The sequence below is a fragment of the Mobula hypostoma genome, chromosome 23 (genome assembly GCF_963921235.1).
Source record: "Mobula hypostoma chromosome 23, sMobHyp1.1, whole genome shotgun sequence".
Classification (NCBI taxonomy): Eukaryota; Metazoa; Chordata; class Chondrichthyes; order Myliobatiformes; family Myliobatidae; genus Mobula; species Mobula hypostoma.
The window spans coordinates 36,306,299-36,323,977 of NC_086119.1; the positions used below are offsets into that span (position 1 = coordinate 36,306,299).

General features: G+C 42.7%; 1 protein-coding gene across 3 annotated transcripts in view; it reads right to left on the reverse strand.

The window, feature by feature from the left end:
• LOC134336652 (syntaxin-1A) overlaps positions 1–17,679 on the reverse strand; it is a 338,429-nt gene that overhangs the window by 143,083 nt on the left and 177,667 nt on the right. For all 3 annotated transcript variants that reach the window (XM_063030990.1, XM_063030989.1, XM_063030992.1), the window contains exons 4-5: positions 11,305–11,379; positions 1,728–1,801 (exon numbers count right to left, since the gene is read on the reverse strand). In XM_063030990.1, coding sequence (XP_062887060.1) covers positions 1,728–1,801; positions 11,305–11,379 — 149 coding nt within the window. The remainder of the gene's footprint in view (positions 1–1,727; positions 1,802–11,304; positions 11,380–17,679) is intronic.

Genomic DNA, 17,679 nt, shown 5'->3' on the forward strand with positions numbered 1-17,679 from the left:
TTTTGCCCTTCACCAGTTCCGAAAAAGTTCAACATACATTTATTATCAAAGTGCGCATGCATTATACAGCTTTGAAATTCGGCTCCTAACAGGCAGCCATGAAACAAAGAAACCCAAAAAGACCCAAACACGAGGAAATCTGCAGATGCTGGAATTTCAAGCAACACACATAAAAGTTGCTGGTGAACGCAGCAGGCCAGGCAGCATCTCAGACACCCGATGTGCAGAGAGAGAGAGAGAGAAAAAATAAAATCACATCATGCAAACAATGAACACAAGCAAATAGCGTTCTGAACTGAAGTCCACAAAGAGGATCCTATCCCCAGACTCTTAGTTCAGTGTAGATTGGATCTGTGCGCTGAACTGGCCCATCCCTCATCCTGGATCTTTTTGATCTGGCCCAGTGCCTAAATTGTTGTCCATACATCAGGTTCAGAAGGGGTGATATCAATTTTTACTGCGACGAGATTATTTCCAGAGGTCACCTAAGTCAGCCATGCATTGAAATTGCGGTTGAATTAAGTCAGATGAGTGTGCCCTTCACGAGAACACTGTCGAATTTTAAGTGGCAGAGCCGTGTCCTTTGGAGCTGCCTTTCATCCTGGTGCCAGATCATCAATGAAGACCATTTTCAGAATGAAATCCGTGGTTGCTTCTCATTCCAGCCTTCACCTCCCATCTTGGCTCTGACTTCGCACTGTTTCTGTTCTGGAGGTTGAACTGTGCTCTAGTTGTGCCATTGTTTACCTCCGCCCCCAGCATGGGGCACATTTGAATCCAGCAGAAAGGGAGGATTAGTGCCAACTGTGACTTGTGGCAAGCGGTGGGCAGAGGCCCAGCAGTAAAGAGCGCCAGTAACAACAATGGGGAAAGGGAATGCAAAGTCAGCATGAATGGGACCGCAGAAGCGAAGTAGGTCAATGTGATTCATGAACAGTGCAAGAGAAATGGACGCACAGAGTGCGACCGTGGGAGTGGGAGGGGAGGGAATGCCATCATGGTTGGCAGGGAGTGAAGAGTGCCAGTAGAAATGGCAGAAAGACAATGCAAGTATGGATGTCAGAAGGAGGAAACAGCATGCCAATAACATGATAGGGTGGCGTAATGACGCAACTGCTGCCTCTCAACGTCAGAGACAGTCCTGACATAGGGCCCTGTCTGTGTGGAGTTTGCATGTTCTCCATGACCTCCAAATGTTCTGATTTCCTCTTGCAGTCCAAGGATGTATTGGATTGGTAAGTTAATTGGCAGCTATAAACTTGCCCTAATGTGTAGGTAAGTGGCAGAACCTGAGGGGAGCTGATGTGAATGTAGGGAGAATAGAGAAAGGGATTCGCGCGAGTGGTTGACACGGACTAAAGAACCCATTATGACTCCATGATGAGAGCACAAGCATTAGCACCTTTGTTGAAGAATATCACGTTGTGTGGCAAAGGAGTTAATCAACACCGATCTGAATGATTGTGTATTGAGCAGTATCAGTGTGAAAACAGACTTGTGAGCTAACTATCACTGCTTGATGCTGACCCCTTAAGCTGCAGATAGTAATCCTCTCATTAAATTCCTATAAATGTGATAGATGATGGGGTTTTACCATACTTTTACGACTAAAAGGGAGATCTGAATGTGAATAACCTTGGTAAAAATGATGCTCCACTGTAAAACATCCATGTTGGCGTTTACAGTATATAACTTAATAGAAATACAGAGAAATTCAAGTCACCAACCTGTGTCTTGCGTATTCTCAAGTCAGCTGAGGATCTGTTCTGCCCTTCCTCTTGTTCTATGCTTTGTTCAATACCTGAGGAAGTGAAAAGGGAAGACTAGAGTTATCTAGTAGAAAAATCCTTTTATAAAATCCATCAAGAACTTGCTGCAGGAGAGAAAGCATTAATGTACAATTATATACTATTAATATATAATTATTAACTGCATAATATTTACAATAGCATTCATGTATGCTTAGCACAAATTTACTGTGGAATTATCTAATAATCTTAAATACAATATTTGTACACATGCAGTATTAGTGCAGACATGCAGGCGTACACATACATATAATATTCAGGTTGGTTTCCCAAAATATTCTACTGTGTTTACTTTGAATGTGTAATTACTCTGATACTTAATGCAATGCTATTCTCAGAAAAGCAATGTCTAATAATGCACCGCTCAGATTCACCTGCCACCTGCACTGGCTCTGGATAAGGGGTGAGAAGAGATAGATGAGGTACAAAGGGGTTACATCTCTGATTAGTGGAAAAACAGAATACTTTATTTGATCCCAAAGCCCTGAAGGCCACCAAGATGTGGTGGTTCAGTCACTGCATGATGAGAAATTACAAGAAGCTGAGAGATCTACAGGAAGTCGTTGAGGACAGCATTAAATAACTAAGAGCAGATAGGTTCAGTGTGATGGAGCATTGAGAAAGTCTTGAATAAAAGAAGCAAATATTGAGCTATCGGTGCAATTCCAACAAAGACAAAGCAAGAAGTGATTTATAAATGCTCAGTATCAGACTCTGCCAAAGGCTCTGAAGATGTCCAAGGTAATATATCATTGTAGTATTCAACTGCAGGGTGCCAGAGGTGAGCAGTGCAAAGAGAAAGTTCAGCAATAGAGCAATCATACGGAAACTCACAAAAAGGACCACGATTAGGAAAGGAAAGAAGCGTACAAAATCTTATCACATTCAACAATGCAAGTGTCCTGCCAGACACAAAACCAAAATAAAATCAGAACTGCAGGACTAATCAGGATTCAATAAAAATTAAATTGCAATCAAACCGTGGCTTGACATTTTTGAAAAGTCCAGCATTTAAAACCGACACCTAATTCTCACTTTTTTTTTGCACTTCTTTTTTGGCATGCACAGGAACCCAATTCTGATTGCTTTGTAAGGCGTGGATGGGCATGTGAGTCTTTAGTGTTATGGGGCAAATGCATGTACACGAGTCCTTTTTAGATAATCTTGGAAGGACTACTTCCCTTTACATCTCTGAGCTGTAGTGAATTCAAAACCTGTGTCCTTGTTACAGCTGCTTTATGATATCTCTGCTCTCTCTTCATTCTTAAACCCAATTATCCAAGATTTAAGATTGTTTAATGTCATTTCTGTACACAGGAGTAAAGGAGAACGAAATAATTGTTAACAACAGGAATTCTGCAGATGCTGGAAATTCAAGCAACACACATCAAAGTTGCTGGTGAACGCAGCAGGCCAGGCAGCACCTCTAGGAAGAGGTACTCCAGAACCAACGCAGCACAAAAATCCCACAGAAGATAAAGAACATAATTTTTTCAAAAGCCACAATAAATACAAATACATAAGATAGCTTATATACATAAATAGATTGTATGTCAATAAAGTGATGCTAGGCTATACAAAAAGTGACTGATAAGAAATAATAAAATAGTGGAGTTAGTGGGTGGAGGTGTTGATCAGCCCTACTGCTCGGGGAAAGTAAATGTTTTTGAGTCTGGTTGTCCCGTTATGGATACAGTGTAACCCCCTCACTGATGGGAGTGGGACAAACAGTCCATGAGTAGGGTGAGTGCGATCCTCATCATGTGTGTGACCACGCACCAAATTTAGGGACCCCACTCATCCTGCTGCCCCTGTCAGAAATATTTCTGTACATGCTGCAGTTCTTCACTCAAATGTCTGTCACAATACCCTCCTTGAAACCTTGCATTTCCAGTTACATTCAACACGATCATACATCCATATTGTCTGCCCATACTTCTCCATAGTACTTGTGGGTGAGTGAGAGAAGAGGTTTATGTTGCACTAGCTCAGAACATGAAATCACCTACAGGAATGACTCTGGTAGCCTTATTACAGCAGAACGATTATATAAAAGACTGTCAAGTGAATTTTTTAAAAATATATTAAACAAGAAGCATATATCAAAGTATGGCTGAGTTGAAAGGATGCAGTTCACCAATGTTCTTGCAGAGTTGAGCTCAGCAGGAAACCTTTTAAGTGATAGATTGAGATTCTCAGAACACAGATCTTAAAGAAGTTCAGTCACAAAATGAATTTTCTGTTTGAATAAAATCGTAAGTACGACTTAGACTTAGATATAGTGTATATTAGCCAGCTGGTAGTCTAGCGGCATCTGCACCAAGCTTTGAGATGGAGCGGTCCCAGATTTGAATCCCGCCGTTTCCTTACATACTTTCCATTCATGATGGGTTTAGTGTTGAGCTAGCAACTCAACCTTGTAAAAACCAGACAAATGTTAGAGAAACAGCAAGACTGCCGTGCTGCGCCCCCCCCACCCCCGATGCGCCACAAGGTGTGGAGAGGAAATACATAGTATTTATTAAAGATTTAATACCACATTGTTGAAATCTGAAAGATAGGAATTTCAACTGGTGGTTCAGACCATGCAATGAAACTGTATTTAATTCTAATAGCTTTTAACCCAACAAATTGTCATTTAAGTTATTCATTACTCATTCACCGGAGAGTGCACTGTTGCCTCTACTGGCTTTATTTAATCAATGTACAGAAACTGAAGTTCATTGTTTCTATCCTTGGACTGTCAGCAATGAAGCATCATTGAACAGTTTGATGAATGGTCTTGTGTCCTTTAAACAATCAACTTCTTTCACTGCTTTGTTGATAAGATGGAATACTGACCCATTAAAATAATATAGCTTTGGCTACACCTGGCACGATCAGACTCTGAGTGAAGATGCTGGTCTGCCAATGAAACAGTGGGTCACGTTTCCCGTGACTGCTTCAACATCAGGAACACGGGGATCTAGGAACAGCTTTGTGTACTGGTGATTTTGTGTAATAAGGCCATGTTCAAAGCACAGAGGGGGTTGAGAATGGAAAGTACCACTTAGCTCATCACCTACTTGGCTTCATGCAACTGCAATCCAGCTCGACCCACTTCCTTCCTTCCATTGACATTCAAACTTTAATTCATCTTACAAGCAACACACACAAAATGCTGGTGGAATGCAGCAGGCCAGGCAGCATCTATAGGAACAGGTACAGTCAATGTTTCGGGCCGAGACCCTTCATCAGGACTAACTGAAAGAAGAGATAGTAAGAGATTTGAAAGTGGGAGGGGGAGGGGGAGATCCAAAATGATAGGAGAAGACAGGAGGGGGAGGGATGGAGCCAAGGGCTGGACAGGTGATTGGCCAAAGGGATACAAGGCTGGAGAAGGGAGAGGATCATGGGACGGAAGGCCTAGGGGGAAAGAGAGGGGGAGGGGAGCACCAGAGGAAGATATAGTGAGAGGAATAGAGGGAGAAAAAAAAGAGAAAGAAAGGGGAAAAAAATAAAAAGTAATAATTAAATAAGGGATGGGGTAAGAAGGGGAGGACGGGCATTAACGGAAGTTAGAGAAGTCAATGCTCATGCCATCAGGTTGGAGGCTACCCTAATGGAATATAAGGTGTTGTTCCTCCAACCTGAATGTGGCTTCATCTTGACAGTAGAGGAGGCCATGGATGATCATATCAGAATGGGAATGGAGCGTAGTAGAATGAGGGGAGATTTGATAGAGGTATATAAAATTATGATGGATATAGATAGAGTGAATGCAAGCAGGCATTCACTGAGGCTAGGAGAGAAAAAAACCAGAGGACATGGGTTAAGGGTGAATGGGGAAAAGTTTAAAGGGAACATTAGAGAGTGCTTCTTCACACAGAGAGTGGTGGGAGTGTGGAATGAGCTGCCAGATGAAGTGGTAAATGCGGGCTCACTTTTAACATTTAAAAAAAACTTGGACAGGTACATGGATGAGAGGTGTATGGAGGGATATGGTCCAGGTGCAGGTCAGTGGGACTAGGCAGAAAAATGGTTCAGCACAGCCAAGGGCCAAAAGGCCTGTTTCTGTGCTGTAATGTTCTATGGGAATGGGGCGTGGAATTAAAATGTGTGGCCACTGGGAGATCCTGCTTTCTCTGGCAGAGTGTTCAGCGAAACAGTCCCCCAGTCTGCGTCGGGTCTCACCAATATATAGAAGGCTGCACCGGGAGCACCGGACGCAGTATATCACCCCAGCCGACTCACAGGTGAAGTGTCACCTCACCTGGAAGGACTGTCTGGGGTCCTGAATGGTGGTGAGGGAGGAAGTGTCAGGGCATGTGTAGCACTTGTTCTGCTTACAACAATAAGCGCTGGGAGGGAGATCGGTCGGAAGGGATGGTGGGGTACGAAGGGACAAGGGAGTCGCGTAGGGAGTGATCCCTGTGGAAAGCAGAAAGTGGGGGGGGGCGAGGGAAAGATGTTCTTGGTGGTGGGATCCCGCTGGAGGTGGCGGAAGTTATGGAGAATTATACGTTGGACCCGGAGGCTGGTGGGGTGGTAGGTGAGGACAAGGGGAACTTTATCCCTAGTGGGGTGGCCGGAGGATGGGGTGAGAGCAGATGTGCGTGAAATGGGAGAGATGCGTTTGAGAGCAGAGTTGATGGTGGAGGAAGGGAAGCCCCTTTCTTTACAAAAGGAAGACATCTCCTTCATCCTGGAATGAAAAGCCTCATCCTGAGAGCAGATGCGGTGGAGACGGAGGAATTGCGAGAAGGGGATGGTATTTTTGCAAGAGATATGGTGGGAAGAGGAATAGTCCAGGTAGCTGTGAGAGTCCTGGGCTTATAGTGGACATACAAGTTCATCTCGTTCCTTTTTGAACCTATTTCCACTAATACTCATTACATTGCACTCCAGACCTTAACACCTTTCTGCGTAGACACACTCCCTCTCCCCGAAAGACACAAGGCACAGCAGATGCTGGAAACTGGAGAAGATGATAATCTAAAGAAATTCACAAAGTCACACAGTATCTCAGGAAGCTAAGGGATGGTTGAGGTTTCAGGTTGACACCCTGCATCAGAACAAAGTGTAGAGAAAGGATAGCTAGTACCAAAAACTGAATGGGAGCACTGGGGGCTAATTAGTCTCTCTATGGGGTGTCAGGGAGGGGTAGCACCTCTGGTGGGGGAACATGTCGCGTCCTTTTTAGGGCGGTTAGTCCACCTTTGGTCCCCACCTGGCACTCAGCTCTCACCTGTGGCTCCACGTAGCTGTTTGCATGCGACAGCGGCCACACCCCGGGCAACGGCTTCAAGAAGCCGGCTAAACCAGGTGAGGGTAGCCGATGGATCTCAAACCCTCGGTGAGATAGGAAGTTGTCTATCCCAGCATGTGAAGACAGACTCCGGCGGATTGAGCGGACGAGACCAATGGAAGGTCCAACGGTCAAGAAGGCGGTCTCTGCAAGCGTCGTGGAACGTGTAGAGCAGGACAAGACACAGAAGACATCCTGGTCATCCACTGCGCCTAGTCCCATCTCCAGCCGTCTAGACTCTGTCTTGCCACTGGATCCAGATGGGAATTGGGAAGAGAGAATGAGGCTGACGCTGTGCAACTCTCCCTCACTTAAATCCAAATCACGCACTAGTCTCGACACCATCATAATGGTGTCGAGGTCCTCATCGATGTCAATGATGGACGAACAACAGTCTCTCTTAGTAGGACAGCCCTCTTATCCCATGAATTAGCCTTGTGAATCTTCTTTGCATCACTTCCAATGCTACTAATTTAGTTTTTAAGGCAAGGGGATCAAAACTATTCACAGTACTCCAAGCGAGGCCTCACTGGCGCGTTGGACATTGGCAACAAAGCTTCCTTTTTAAAAAAAAACTCCATTACCACTACATCGATTCAGACCTAGGGGGCTGGCATCGGGCAAACTCCAACCCCTTTGCAATAAAGGCCAAAAGACAATTTGTCTTCTTGACAACTTGTTGGGCCTGCTAGCAAGTTTATTGCGATTCATGCCCGAGAACACCTGAAGTCCCTCTGAACATCACTTGTGTAGTCATGTTCAGTGGCAGAAGTAGTTGACGTACAGCTGATGCATTGGCTTATATCTGTAAATAAAAGTAATTAATATGCATAACTCCAAGTACTATTGAATATTTGTAGCCAGACTATTAATGATATTGATGCCTTTGACAGCAAGGCAGCTTGGGTAGGGCCTCATCTATTGTCAAAACTATCATGTAAGTGCAGGTGGATGTACAGTACGTACCAAGACAGCCCGTCATTGCACTCCATCACGTTAAAGTGTTAGGATCTGGGCTCCAGGCAAAAGACAGCACTCTGAGCTACAAAGGAGGAAATGGGCAGGTGACCGGCAATTTAGTGTCTACAGAAGACCTGCCTACTACTTTTATGTTAACCTTCCGAATATTTGGAATATGTCAGGAATATAAAAAAAAAGAGACGGGTCCATTTAAAAACCAAAAATAAACAAAACCAAAAATAAAATAATCTCAGGGAATATTTTGCCTTCGCTAAATAAAGTTTTTCATGTTACAATACAGAGTAACAAATGTAGAGGAATATATGATAGAGAAATTGGATTGGATTAAAGAGGCTTTATCAATTAGAATCAGAATCAGGTTTAATATCAATTAGGTATGTCATGAAACTTGTTTTGCACAGCAGTACAGTGCAATATAAAAAATTATAAATTACAATAAGAAATACACCCAGGTGCAGGAGTGGAGCCTGGTGAGGTCTTCTGCTGCCGCAGCCTGTCCACTTCAAGGTTTGACATGTTGCATGCAGGCCTGAGAACTGCACAGAGCAGTTCTGCACAGCACAGAGCTAAGAAAGAGTGATGCAACAGACTTTTAACACCATATACCAGTGAGTTGTTTTGTTATGTCTCCCCTCTCGCCTGTGAAAGGGAGACACCCCTTTTCCCCTTATTAGGGAGAGCCTGTGGGATGTCGAATTACCGGGTGAAGAGTAGTCTTTGGGGTACTACAAGAATGTGTCTTTATTGATGTTTTGCTGCACGCTTGAGTGCTTGGTGGGGGAGGGGGGGGCACCAATGCTTTTTTGCTGGTGGGGGAGGGGGGTTGTTTCTTTTTTTGCTGCTTATACATGGGAGGTGGGAGTTGGGAGTTGGGAGGGGGCTTTGGGGTTCTAACTTTAACTGACATTCATTCTTTTGGGGCACTCCTCTGTTTTCATGGATGTTTGCAAAGAAAAAGAATTTCAGGATGTAAATTGTATACATTTCTCTGACTTTATACGTACTCATTGAGATGTGCTCTTCTGCACACCACTGTTGTAATGCGTTGTTATCAGAGTTACTGTCGCCTTCCTTTCAGCTTGAACCACTCTGGTCATTCTCCTCTGACCACTGTCATTTGCCCACAGAACTGCCGCTCAGTGGATGTTTTATTTTGTTTTTCGCACCATTCTCTATAAAATCTAGAGACTGTTGTGTGTGAAAATCCCAGGAGATGACCAGTTTCTGAGATACTCAAACCATCCTGTTGGGCACCAACAATCATTCCACAGTCAAAGTCACTTAGACCACATTTCTTCCCCATTCTGATGTTTGGTCTGAATAATTAAACCTCTTGACCCAGATGTACCTAATAAAGTGGCCACTGAGTGTATATGTCTGTCTTCAGGTTCCTGTACCTCTTCCCTGATGGTAATGATAAGAATAGAGCACGTCTTGGGTGATGAAGATCCTTAATGATGGATGCTGCCTTTTTTGGGCATCGTTTTTTGAAGGTGTCCTTAATGCTGGAAGGCTAGTGCCCATGATGGAGTTGGCAGAGTCTGCAAACTTCTGAAGCTTTTTCCAATCCCGTGCAGTGGTCCCGCCACATCAGACGCTGATGTGAGAATCAGATCAGAGTTAGAATCTCTGCACAGTACATCTGCAGAGAGTTACTAGGGTCTTTGGTGACATACTAAATCTCCCCAAATGCCCAATCAAATATAGCTGCTGACGTGCCTTCTTTGTAATTGCATCAATGTGTTGGGTCCAGAGCAGATCTTCAGAGATATTAATGCACAGGAACTTGATCATCTTTCCACTGCTGACCCTTCGAAATCCCCTCGAATTTCCCTTCCTGAAGTCCACAACAAATTCCTTGGTCTTCAGTGTAAGGCTGTTATTGTGACACTACTCAACCAGCCAATCTATCTGTTCCTGTATGCCTCCTCATCACCATCTGAGATTCTACCAACAGTTATGTCATTGGCAGATTTATACATGCCATTTGAGCAGCGCCTAGCCACACAGTTATGAGTGTAGAAAGTGTAGAGCAATGGGCTAAGTGCACATCCTTGAGGTACACTGGTATTGATTATCAGCGAGGAGAAGTTATTTTCGATCTGCACTGATTGTGGTGCCCTGATTAGAAAGTCAAGGATCTTGTTGCACAGGGAGGTACAGAGGCTCAGGATTTGAAGCTTGTTGATTAGTACTGGGGGGAATAACGAGTTGACAATACTCTAAGTAAACATTCTACCACTATCCCAATTTGCTGAGTTAAGAAAGGATAGAAGTTGCAGGGACTCCTGCAGCAAGTTTCAATTTTGCCAAGACATGGGAGTGTTTCAGATGACTAAAGAACTGCAGGTTTTGCACACTTTCTCAGGCAGGCAGATAAATATGTATATCATTGGCCAGTCAGTCTTACATCCAGTGCCTTTGATTAACAATAATTAAATTATTGCCAGAAGTAATAGGAATTGCTTTCAACTAATTTAACTGAGTTCGTTAATGAAATAACAGAAAGGGTCGTTAAGGAGTGTGATTAACATGATTTAAGGAAATTGACATAAAAAATGACAGTTCCTCAGCTTTTAAGTTACTGTAACTCAGCGTGTTGATTTGGAATAGATTGTCTGAAAGCATAATGGGAGCAGATTCAACAGCAACTTATCACAAGGAACAGAATCTATTTACTTTCAGCACTATAGGGAAAGAGCAAGACAGTGGGATTGACAAATTAATGTTTTAGAACATCAGTAAAGGTTATGATATGATATAATAATGGTCTTTTTTGCTGCACAATTCTAGGAAAAAGCATTAAAATAAAGGGAAGCTAGACTTTGGGGCAGTACTATGGTAGAGCCAGTAAATCTGCTGTTCATAGCGTAAGAGACCCAGGTTCAATCCTGAGTTCAGGTCCTGTCTGTGTGGAGATTGCATGCTCTTCCTATGGGCGTACTCGAGGTCTCCTCCCACGTCTCAAATACATCCAGGTTGCCAGATTAATTAGCCATTGGAAATTTACTTTGTGTGTGAGTAAAATCTCAAGGCAGCTCATTTAGAATGTAGGGAGAATAAAAACTGGGATAAATGTAGAATAAGTATGAATGGATGGCTGTGAACTCAGGGGCCTGAAGAACTACTTTCTTCGCTGCAACTCTTCATGACTCCAAAAACAGTATTAGTGAACCATGAACAGCTTAATTGTTTTTGATGCAGAATCTGCCAGAATCACATACTTACTCTTTAACTTGGAGCGAACTTTATTTGCTGTCTTCTTTATATCCGTCATCAGGTCTTCCAATTCCTCCTTTGTTTCTGAAAGACAGGACATTAAGAAATGAGTTTAAAAGCAGATCTGGAGAATGCAGTAAGTTGCAATTAACCAAGACTTCTAAGATCACTGATTCACTGTAAAGGATGATGAATTGTCAGTACAGAAAGGAGTATTATTATTTCAGCATCACCTCTGCTATTTTATCAAATACCCTGGATAAAATTTCCTGAAAATCAGCACATAGAATATTCAGTTACAGTGGATTCTAGTTAATTGGGCCATCCACTTACTTGGGGCAACTCTTAAAGACCAAAAACTAATCGAGAAAATAGCCGGGTCTCCCTTCATTTATTTGGGACACTATACTGCCTAATTGGGATAGAAGACTTGCAGAACAGTTTCTGACGAGTGTCAGTTGCGTGCGTAGACGCAATGTGTTTAGAGCGAACAGTTTCTGAGTAGAGTCAGTGGCGTATGTTTGTGTTCAAAAAACTGTGATTTTTGTCACTGATGGTTGCCGAGAAATTCAGAACTGTTTTGCTCACTGTGGTTTCAAACATTCAGGCTTGGAGGTGCCAGAAGCAGCTGGGCATTGTTCCATCTAGGCTGTGCGGGTGCATAGGCGCACAGTAACTGAAATGCTCTCATGCACATAGCCTTTATTGCCAAGCAGCTGAAGTTTTCTTTCATATAATGTTTTATTAAAGTGTCATGCAGTTTTCAGGCCGTGAAAAAATTTCCTGCACAAAGCAATGTAAAATCTTTAAAAGATTGTTAAAAAAAGTTAGAGGGAGTGCTGCAGCCCGCAGCGAAAATGAAACAATTTCACAACTTCAACAAGTTAGGTTTTACGAAGAATTTGAAAGCATCAATCATCTTGAATGTTACAATGAAAATGAAGATTTGGGAGGATGCAATCGTTGATAACATTGTATGAAGAACATTGTGTCTGTGCTGATTTTGATCATTGTGTATACAGGATTAATTCCTCTGTAGATAACTATAAGGAACTAATACATGGTTTTATAGTACTGTAGTAGTATCAGTAGTGTTCTAATTTGTCCTATATTTCATTTAAATACATAGTTTGTTACTCAGTTTCTCCTTTTAGATCTTTTAAACAATTTCCATGAAACTTCATCTAAGATGGGCAGCCACTTAATTGAGCCAAAATGTACTGGTCCCGATGTGTCCCAGTTAACCAGAATCCACTGTACATTACTTATTCAAGTTATGCTGAACTACTGTACTGATTAAGCCTCAGCTTATTGATAACCAGATGAAAGCTCTATGTTGGAGATATTACGATAAATGTTTAATTGCTCAGCTAATGAAGCACCTCGTGCTTGTACTTAGTGAGATTTAGATAGACTTCAGGCTTGTAAGTGAAAAGTAATATCTGTGCCTCAGAAGTGCTGGACAAAGACCATTCCTGATAAAAGTGTTGAACTACTTCCCATTGATGTTCAATGGCATAACCATTACTAAGATCCCATTATCAGTAGCCTGGACATCACCAGTGACCATAAACACAAAATAATCTGCAGATGCTGGGGTCAAAGCAACACTCACAACACGCTGGAGGAACTCAGCAGGTCGGGCAGCATCCGTGGAAAAGATCAGTCGACGTTTCAGGCCGGACGTCGACCGATCTTTTCCACGGATGCTGCCCAATCTGCTGAGTTCCTCCAGCGTGTTGTGAGTGTTACCAGTGACCATAAGCTCATCTAGGGAGGGAAGGAGAAGATGGTGGCACGATGCAGAGCACGCGGCCTCTCCAGTGAATGATATCGGTATTTGTAAGTAGGGGCCGTGCACAATTCTGATTTGATGGAGACAGACGTGAGAAGCACGGAGGAACATCTGGAGTAACTTCTGAAATGCCTGGTTCGCTGGGGCTGCTACTGTGCTATCGAGAATCTCTGGAGGAGAAGGCCCCAAATCCTCGGCTTTGCCTGTTACTGGTGGCCGGGGTTGGGGTCAAAGCGCTCAGCAGAGATGGTGCTCGGCGCTCAATGTCGGAGGGCTAGTCGGAGGCTCGAAGTTTTCGGACGGACTCAGAGTCAGACTGTGGTCGGGTGCTTCCAGGATACTGCATCGGCAAGTTTGCGGCGCTGGAAGCTCATGGCAGGGAGAGTTTTCTTCCTTCTACCGTCTGCGTGAGATAATGGGACTTTCGAAAGACTTTGAGACTACTTTTTTAAACTGTGCCCATGGTTTGTTCTCTATCAAATTACGGTATTGCTTGCACTGTTGTAACTATATGTTATAATTATGTGGTTTCTGTCAGTTTTTCAGTCTTGTTCTGTCTTGTGTTTCTGTGATATCATACTGGAGGAACATTGTATCATTTCTTAATGCAAAGGCATTACTAAATGACAATAAAAGAGAACTGTGTGTCCTCATAATCTAAAAAAATAGACTGACTACATAAATACTGTGCCTACAGGAACGTGTCAAATGCCAAATATCCTTAGACGAGTGACTCACCTCCTGACAACCCAAGCCTTCTCCATCACCTATAAAGGTACAAATCAGAATCATAATGGAATACCTACACAAGGAGATCCTGCAGATGCTGGATACCTTGAGCAACACATACACAATGCTGGAGGAACTGGTCAGACAGCATCTACAGAGGGGAATAAACGGTTAATGTTTCAGGCCGAGAAGAGGCATATCCTGATGAAGGATCTTGGCCCGAAATGTTGACTGCTTATTCCCCTTCCATTGATGATGCTGAATTCTTGCCGGGGTGACTGCAATGCCAACAACTCTCAAAATCCACCATTCAGGACTATGCAGCCTACTTGAGTGGCACGTTATCAAGCACTATAAATTGTCAAAAGTACATCAACTACAAAACACACTGCTGTCATACATCCAGAATCCTCCAATATGACTTCCTAGACATGCAGCTTTCACTGACAACAAGATCAAAAACACAGGAACAAAATTACTTTGAGATTCTCATCCAAGCTACACACTTCCCTGACATTGCCTTCATCTTTGCTGGATCTGGACCCAACAGCACAGTGAGGCAGGGCTCTCACACATATGCAGCTTCAACCTCAGCTCCAATTTTTGCTGTAATTAAATGGTGGTGGATACCAACATGTCACAAAACACACATCTTATCCCACAGCCTTGACTTGCTGAAAGTTTATTGAACATGATAAATACAACAACATTCTTGAAAGAAAATAATCAGACTAAATAAAAAATGAGCTAAAGAAAAGGAATAGACAGAAAGAAGAGACATCAAATAGTTCAGTATGATTCACGAGATTTCACCCCTCACAACGGAAAAGCAGAAATCTAGGAGACAGAAGACTGCAACAGAAAAAGAGCACTAGCACATGTGACCCAAACCCATAAAATGTACGGACTCATTGTTCTGCTCTAGATAATCATACATTATTAGACGTACAGGTTTTGTCCTTCAAGTGGGTGTGATGAAAAAGCTCCAAGTCCACTGGTGGAATAAAAACTAGAAAACTGATTAAAGGCTGACCTGGAAATCATGTAGCACAAGATATACATTACAAAAAACATAGCAACACACACAAGATTCTGAAGGAACTCAGCAGGCCAGGCAGCATCCATGGAAAAGTGTACAGTCAATGTTTCGGGCTGAGACCCTTCAGTATGTCCGGAACATTGACTGTACTCTTTTCCGTAGATGCTGCCTGGCCTGCTGAGTTCCTCCAGCATTTTGTGTGTGGTGCTTGGATTTCCAGCATCTGCAGAGTTTCCTTTGTTTGTTACAAGAAACATACTTCTGTTCAGGATGATCATAGTCATAGCCAGCTCTTTTGACAGAACGCATCAAAATGATCATTCATCGGATGACTGGCAAATTGTTGCTAACCATCAAACTGATATATTCCAGATATCCTTGGTACCAAATAACTAATGATCTATTTCTGCTTATGTAAATTCTACCTCTGAAGTCAAGGGAGCCAGTAAAGTACAAATGTCATCACTTAAAGTTTACCCTCTGAGCTGTACATGCCATTCTGACTTGGATACATCACTGGTCTTTCATTGTCACTGAAACTTCCAACCCAACAGTGCAGAAAGAGCAACTTCCCAGGAGGACTCTAGTCATTGTAGAAGACCACTTAACATGCCTCCTTAAAAGCAATTAGAAATGGGCAGTTAATGTTGTACATACCCTTGAGTCTCATCATGAAAAATGACTAAGTATGAATCTTCTGATCCTTCCTAACTATCCAACTGAATATAAATATTCTTCAGTCTCTTCACTACTTTACATACTTTGAACCAGTCACCCAATTCTACTATTGTATACACATTCAGATCCTTGAAATCATATCTGTGACCAAGCCTTTACTAATGGATAACTAACTGTATGTGCCTCTGCACTCTTTATAAAACTTTAATATCTAACACAATGTAAAGGGGCCAAAACTGGATAGGTTCTAACTGCAACCAAGATCTTGTGGAAGGAAACATTTTGTTCTGGAGTGAACTGGCCTGTGATTATATACCCGAACCCTGTTAGCTTCAACTATAGCTTCACGGTATTGGTTGAAAGAAACAGAAAGAAGAATTTGGCAGATGACATTCAATCGTGCGCTGCAGTAACATTATGTCTGGTTCCCCGTGTTTTCTGTTCAATCCCAGATCCTTCGAGTTCCTATCTCCATCATTTCTAGCCTTGAATATACTGAGCTGAGTTGGCACAATCCTTGAGTAGAAAATTCTGAGGACTTATAGCCATCCAAGTAAAATTTCTTGTCATCTATCCTAAATAATTAACAGTATATCATGACTGCATAGGTTTAAACTTTTCACCCTGTGGAACTGGTTTCTCAGCAGTTCTCCTATCAATCCTTCTTTAGTCACAAATCATCAAAGGGTGCTACACCATAAGATTGATTTTTTTTCTTTGCTAATGCCTTCAATTCCATTCTCCGCAGTGTACACATGGCAAGCATTAGAATTTTGCCTAGGTAAAACACTACTTACCAAAAACTACTCAAATTCCCCATCAGCCCCCACCTCTCCAGCCCCACAACAAATCCGGACCCTTGACAGTGGTTGTGCATCAACCTTGATAACTCTCATATAGTTAAGCATCACTCATTTTCCCCCAATCTCAAGAATAGTTATGAACAAAATAAATAAGGAGGATAAGACCAGTCCTTACTAGCTTAACGTATGATGGAGAACAGTGGGATGACAGGCATCGGGGATGGTGGGGGGGGGGCGGGGTGGGTGGAGAAGAGAGAAATGCGCTGGATGTTGGCATTTCAAATTTTACGCATGCAAAGGCCATCTTGATCAGCAAATGTTGGGAGTGGGAATTTGCATTGGACATTGTAAGATCAGAGCAAAATAGGACTGATCTTACCTCTGAGGAAGATGCGGTTTACTAGAAAAGCAGCAGAGAAGTAAAGGAGTATGCTTCAGCAACAGGTAGGCAAAGATTAAAATATTATGAAGAGGCAGGTAGACCATGAGAGATCTGTGATGGTAAGGATAAGGGTTTACAATTGATGCCGAGGTTACAACCAGACTGGTTCAAGCTCAGGCCATAACGAATGGTGAAGGGAATAAAGGAATGAAATCACAGTTCAGTAAACAGTTCGATGGCGTTGACCAAAGATGAAGGCTTTTCAATATTCATCTGGAGAAAATTATCATTCACCCAGATCTGAAAGTTAGTTAAACACAAAGGCGGACCTGGGTGCCTTTGTTAATGCATCACTGAAGGTTAACACGTAGATAGCAAATAATTACGTTGACAAATGATATCTTGGTATTGAGTTGTAAGAGGATTTGAGAACAAGAGTAGATCTGTCTAGTTCCAATTATACAGAACACTAGTGAGAACTCATCTGGAATTTAGTGCACATATCTGCCTCCCCTACCCAGGGAAGGACATATTTGTGATAAACCAAGTCCAACAAAGGTTCATTGGAATGATTCCTGGGATGATATATTTGTCATATAAGAGATTATGTACTCTAATTTTAAACTCTCGAGTTTAAAAGAACGACAGTGGGTATCACTGAAACATATAACATTTTTTCCACAGGTTGATAAGATGGATGTAGTTACCTCCCTCCTGGCACATATCCTTGTAAGCGGAACAAGTGCTACACATGCCCTTACACTTCCTCCCTTACCACCATTCAGGGCCCCAAACAGTCCTTCCAGGTGAGGCGACATTTCACCTGTGAGTCGGCTGGGGTGATATACTGCGTCCGGTGCTCCCGATGTGGCCTTTATATATTGGCAAGACCCGACGCAGACTGGGAGACCGCTTTGCTGAATACCTACGCTCTGTCCGCCAGAGAAAGCAGGATCTC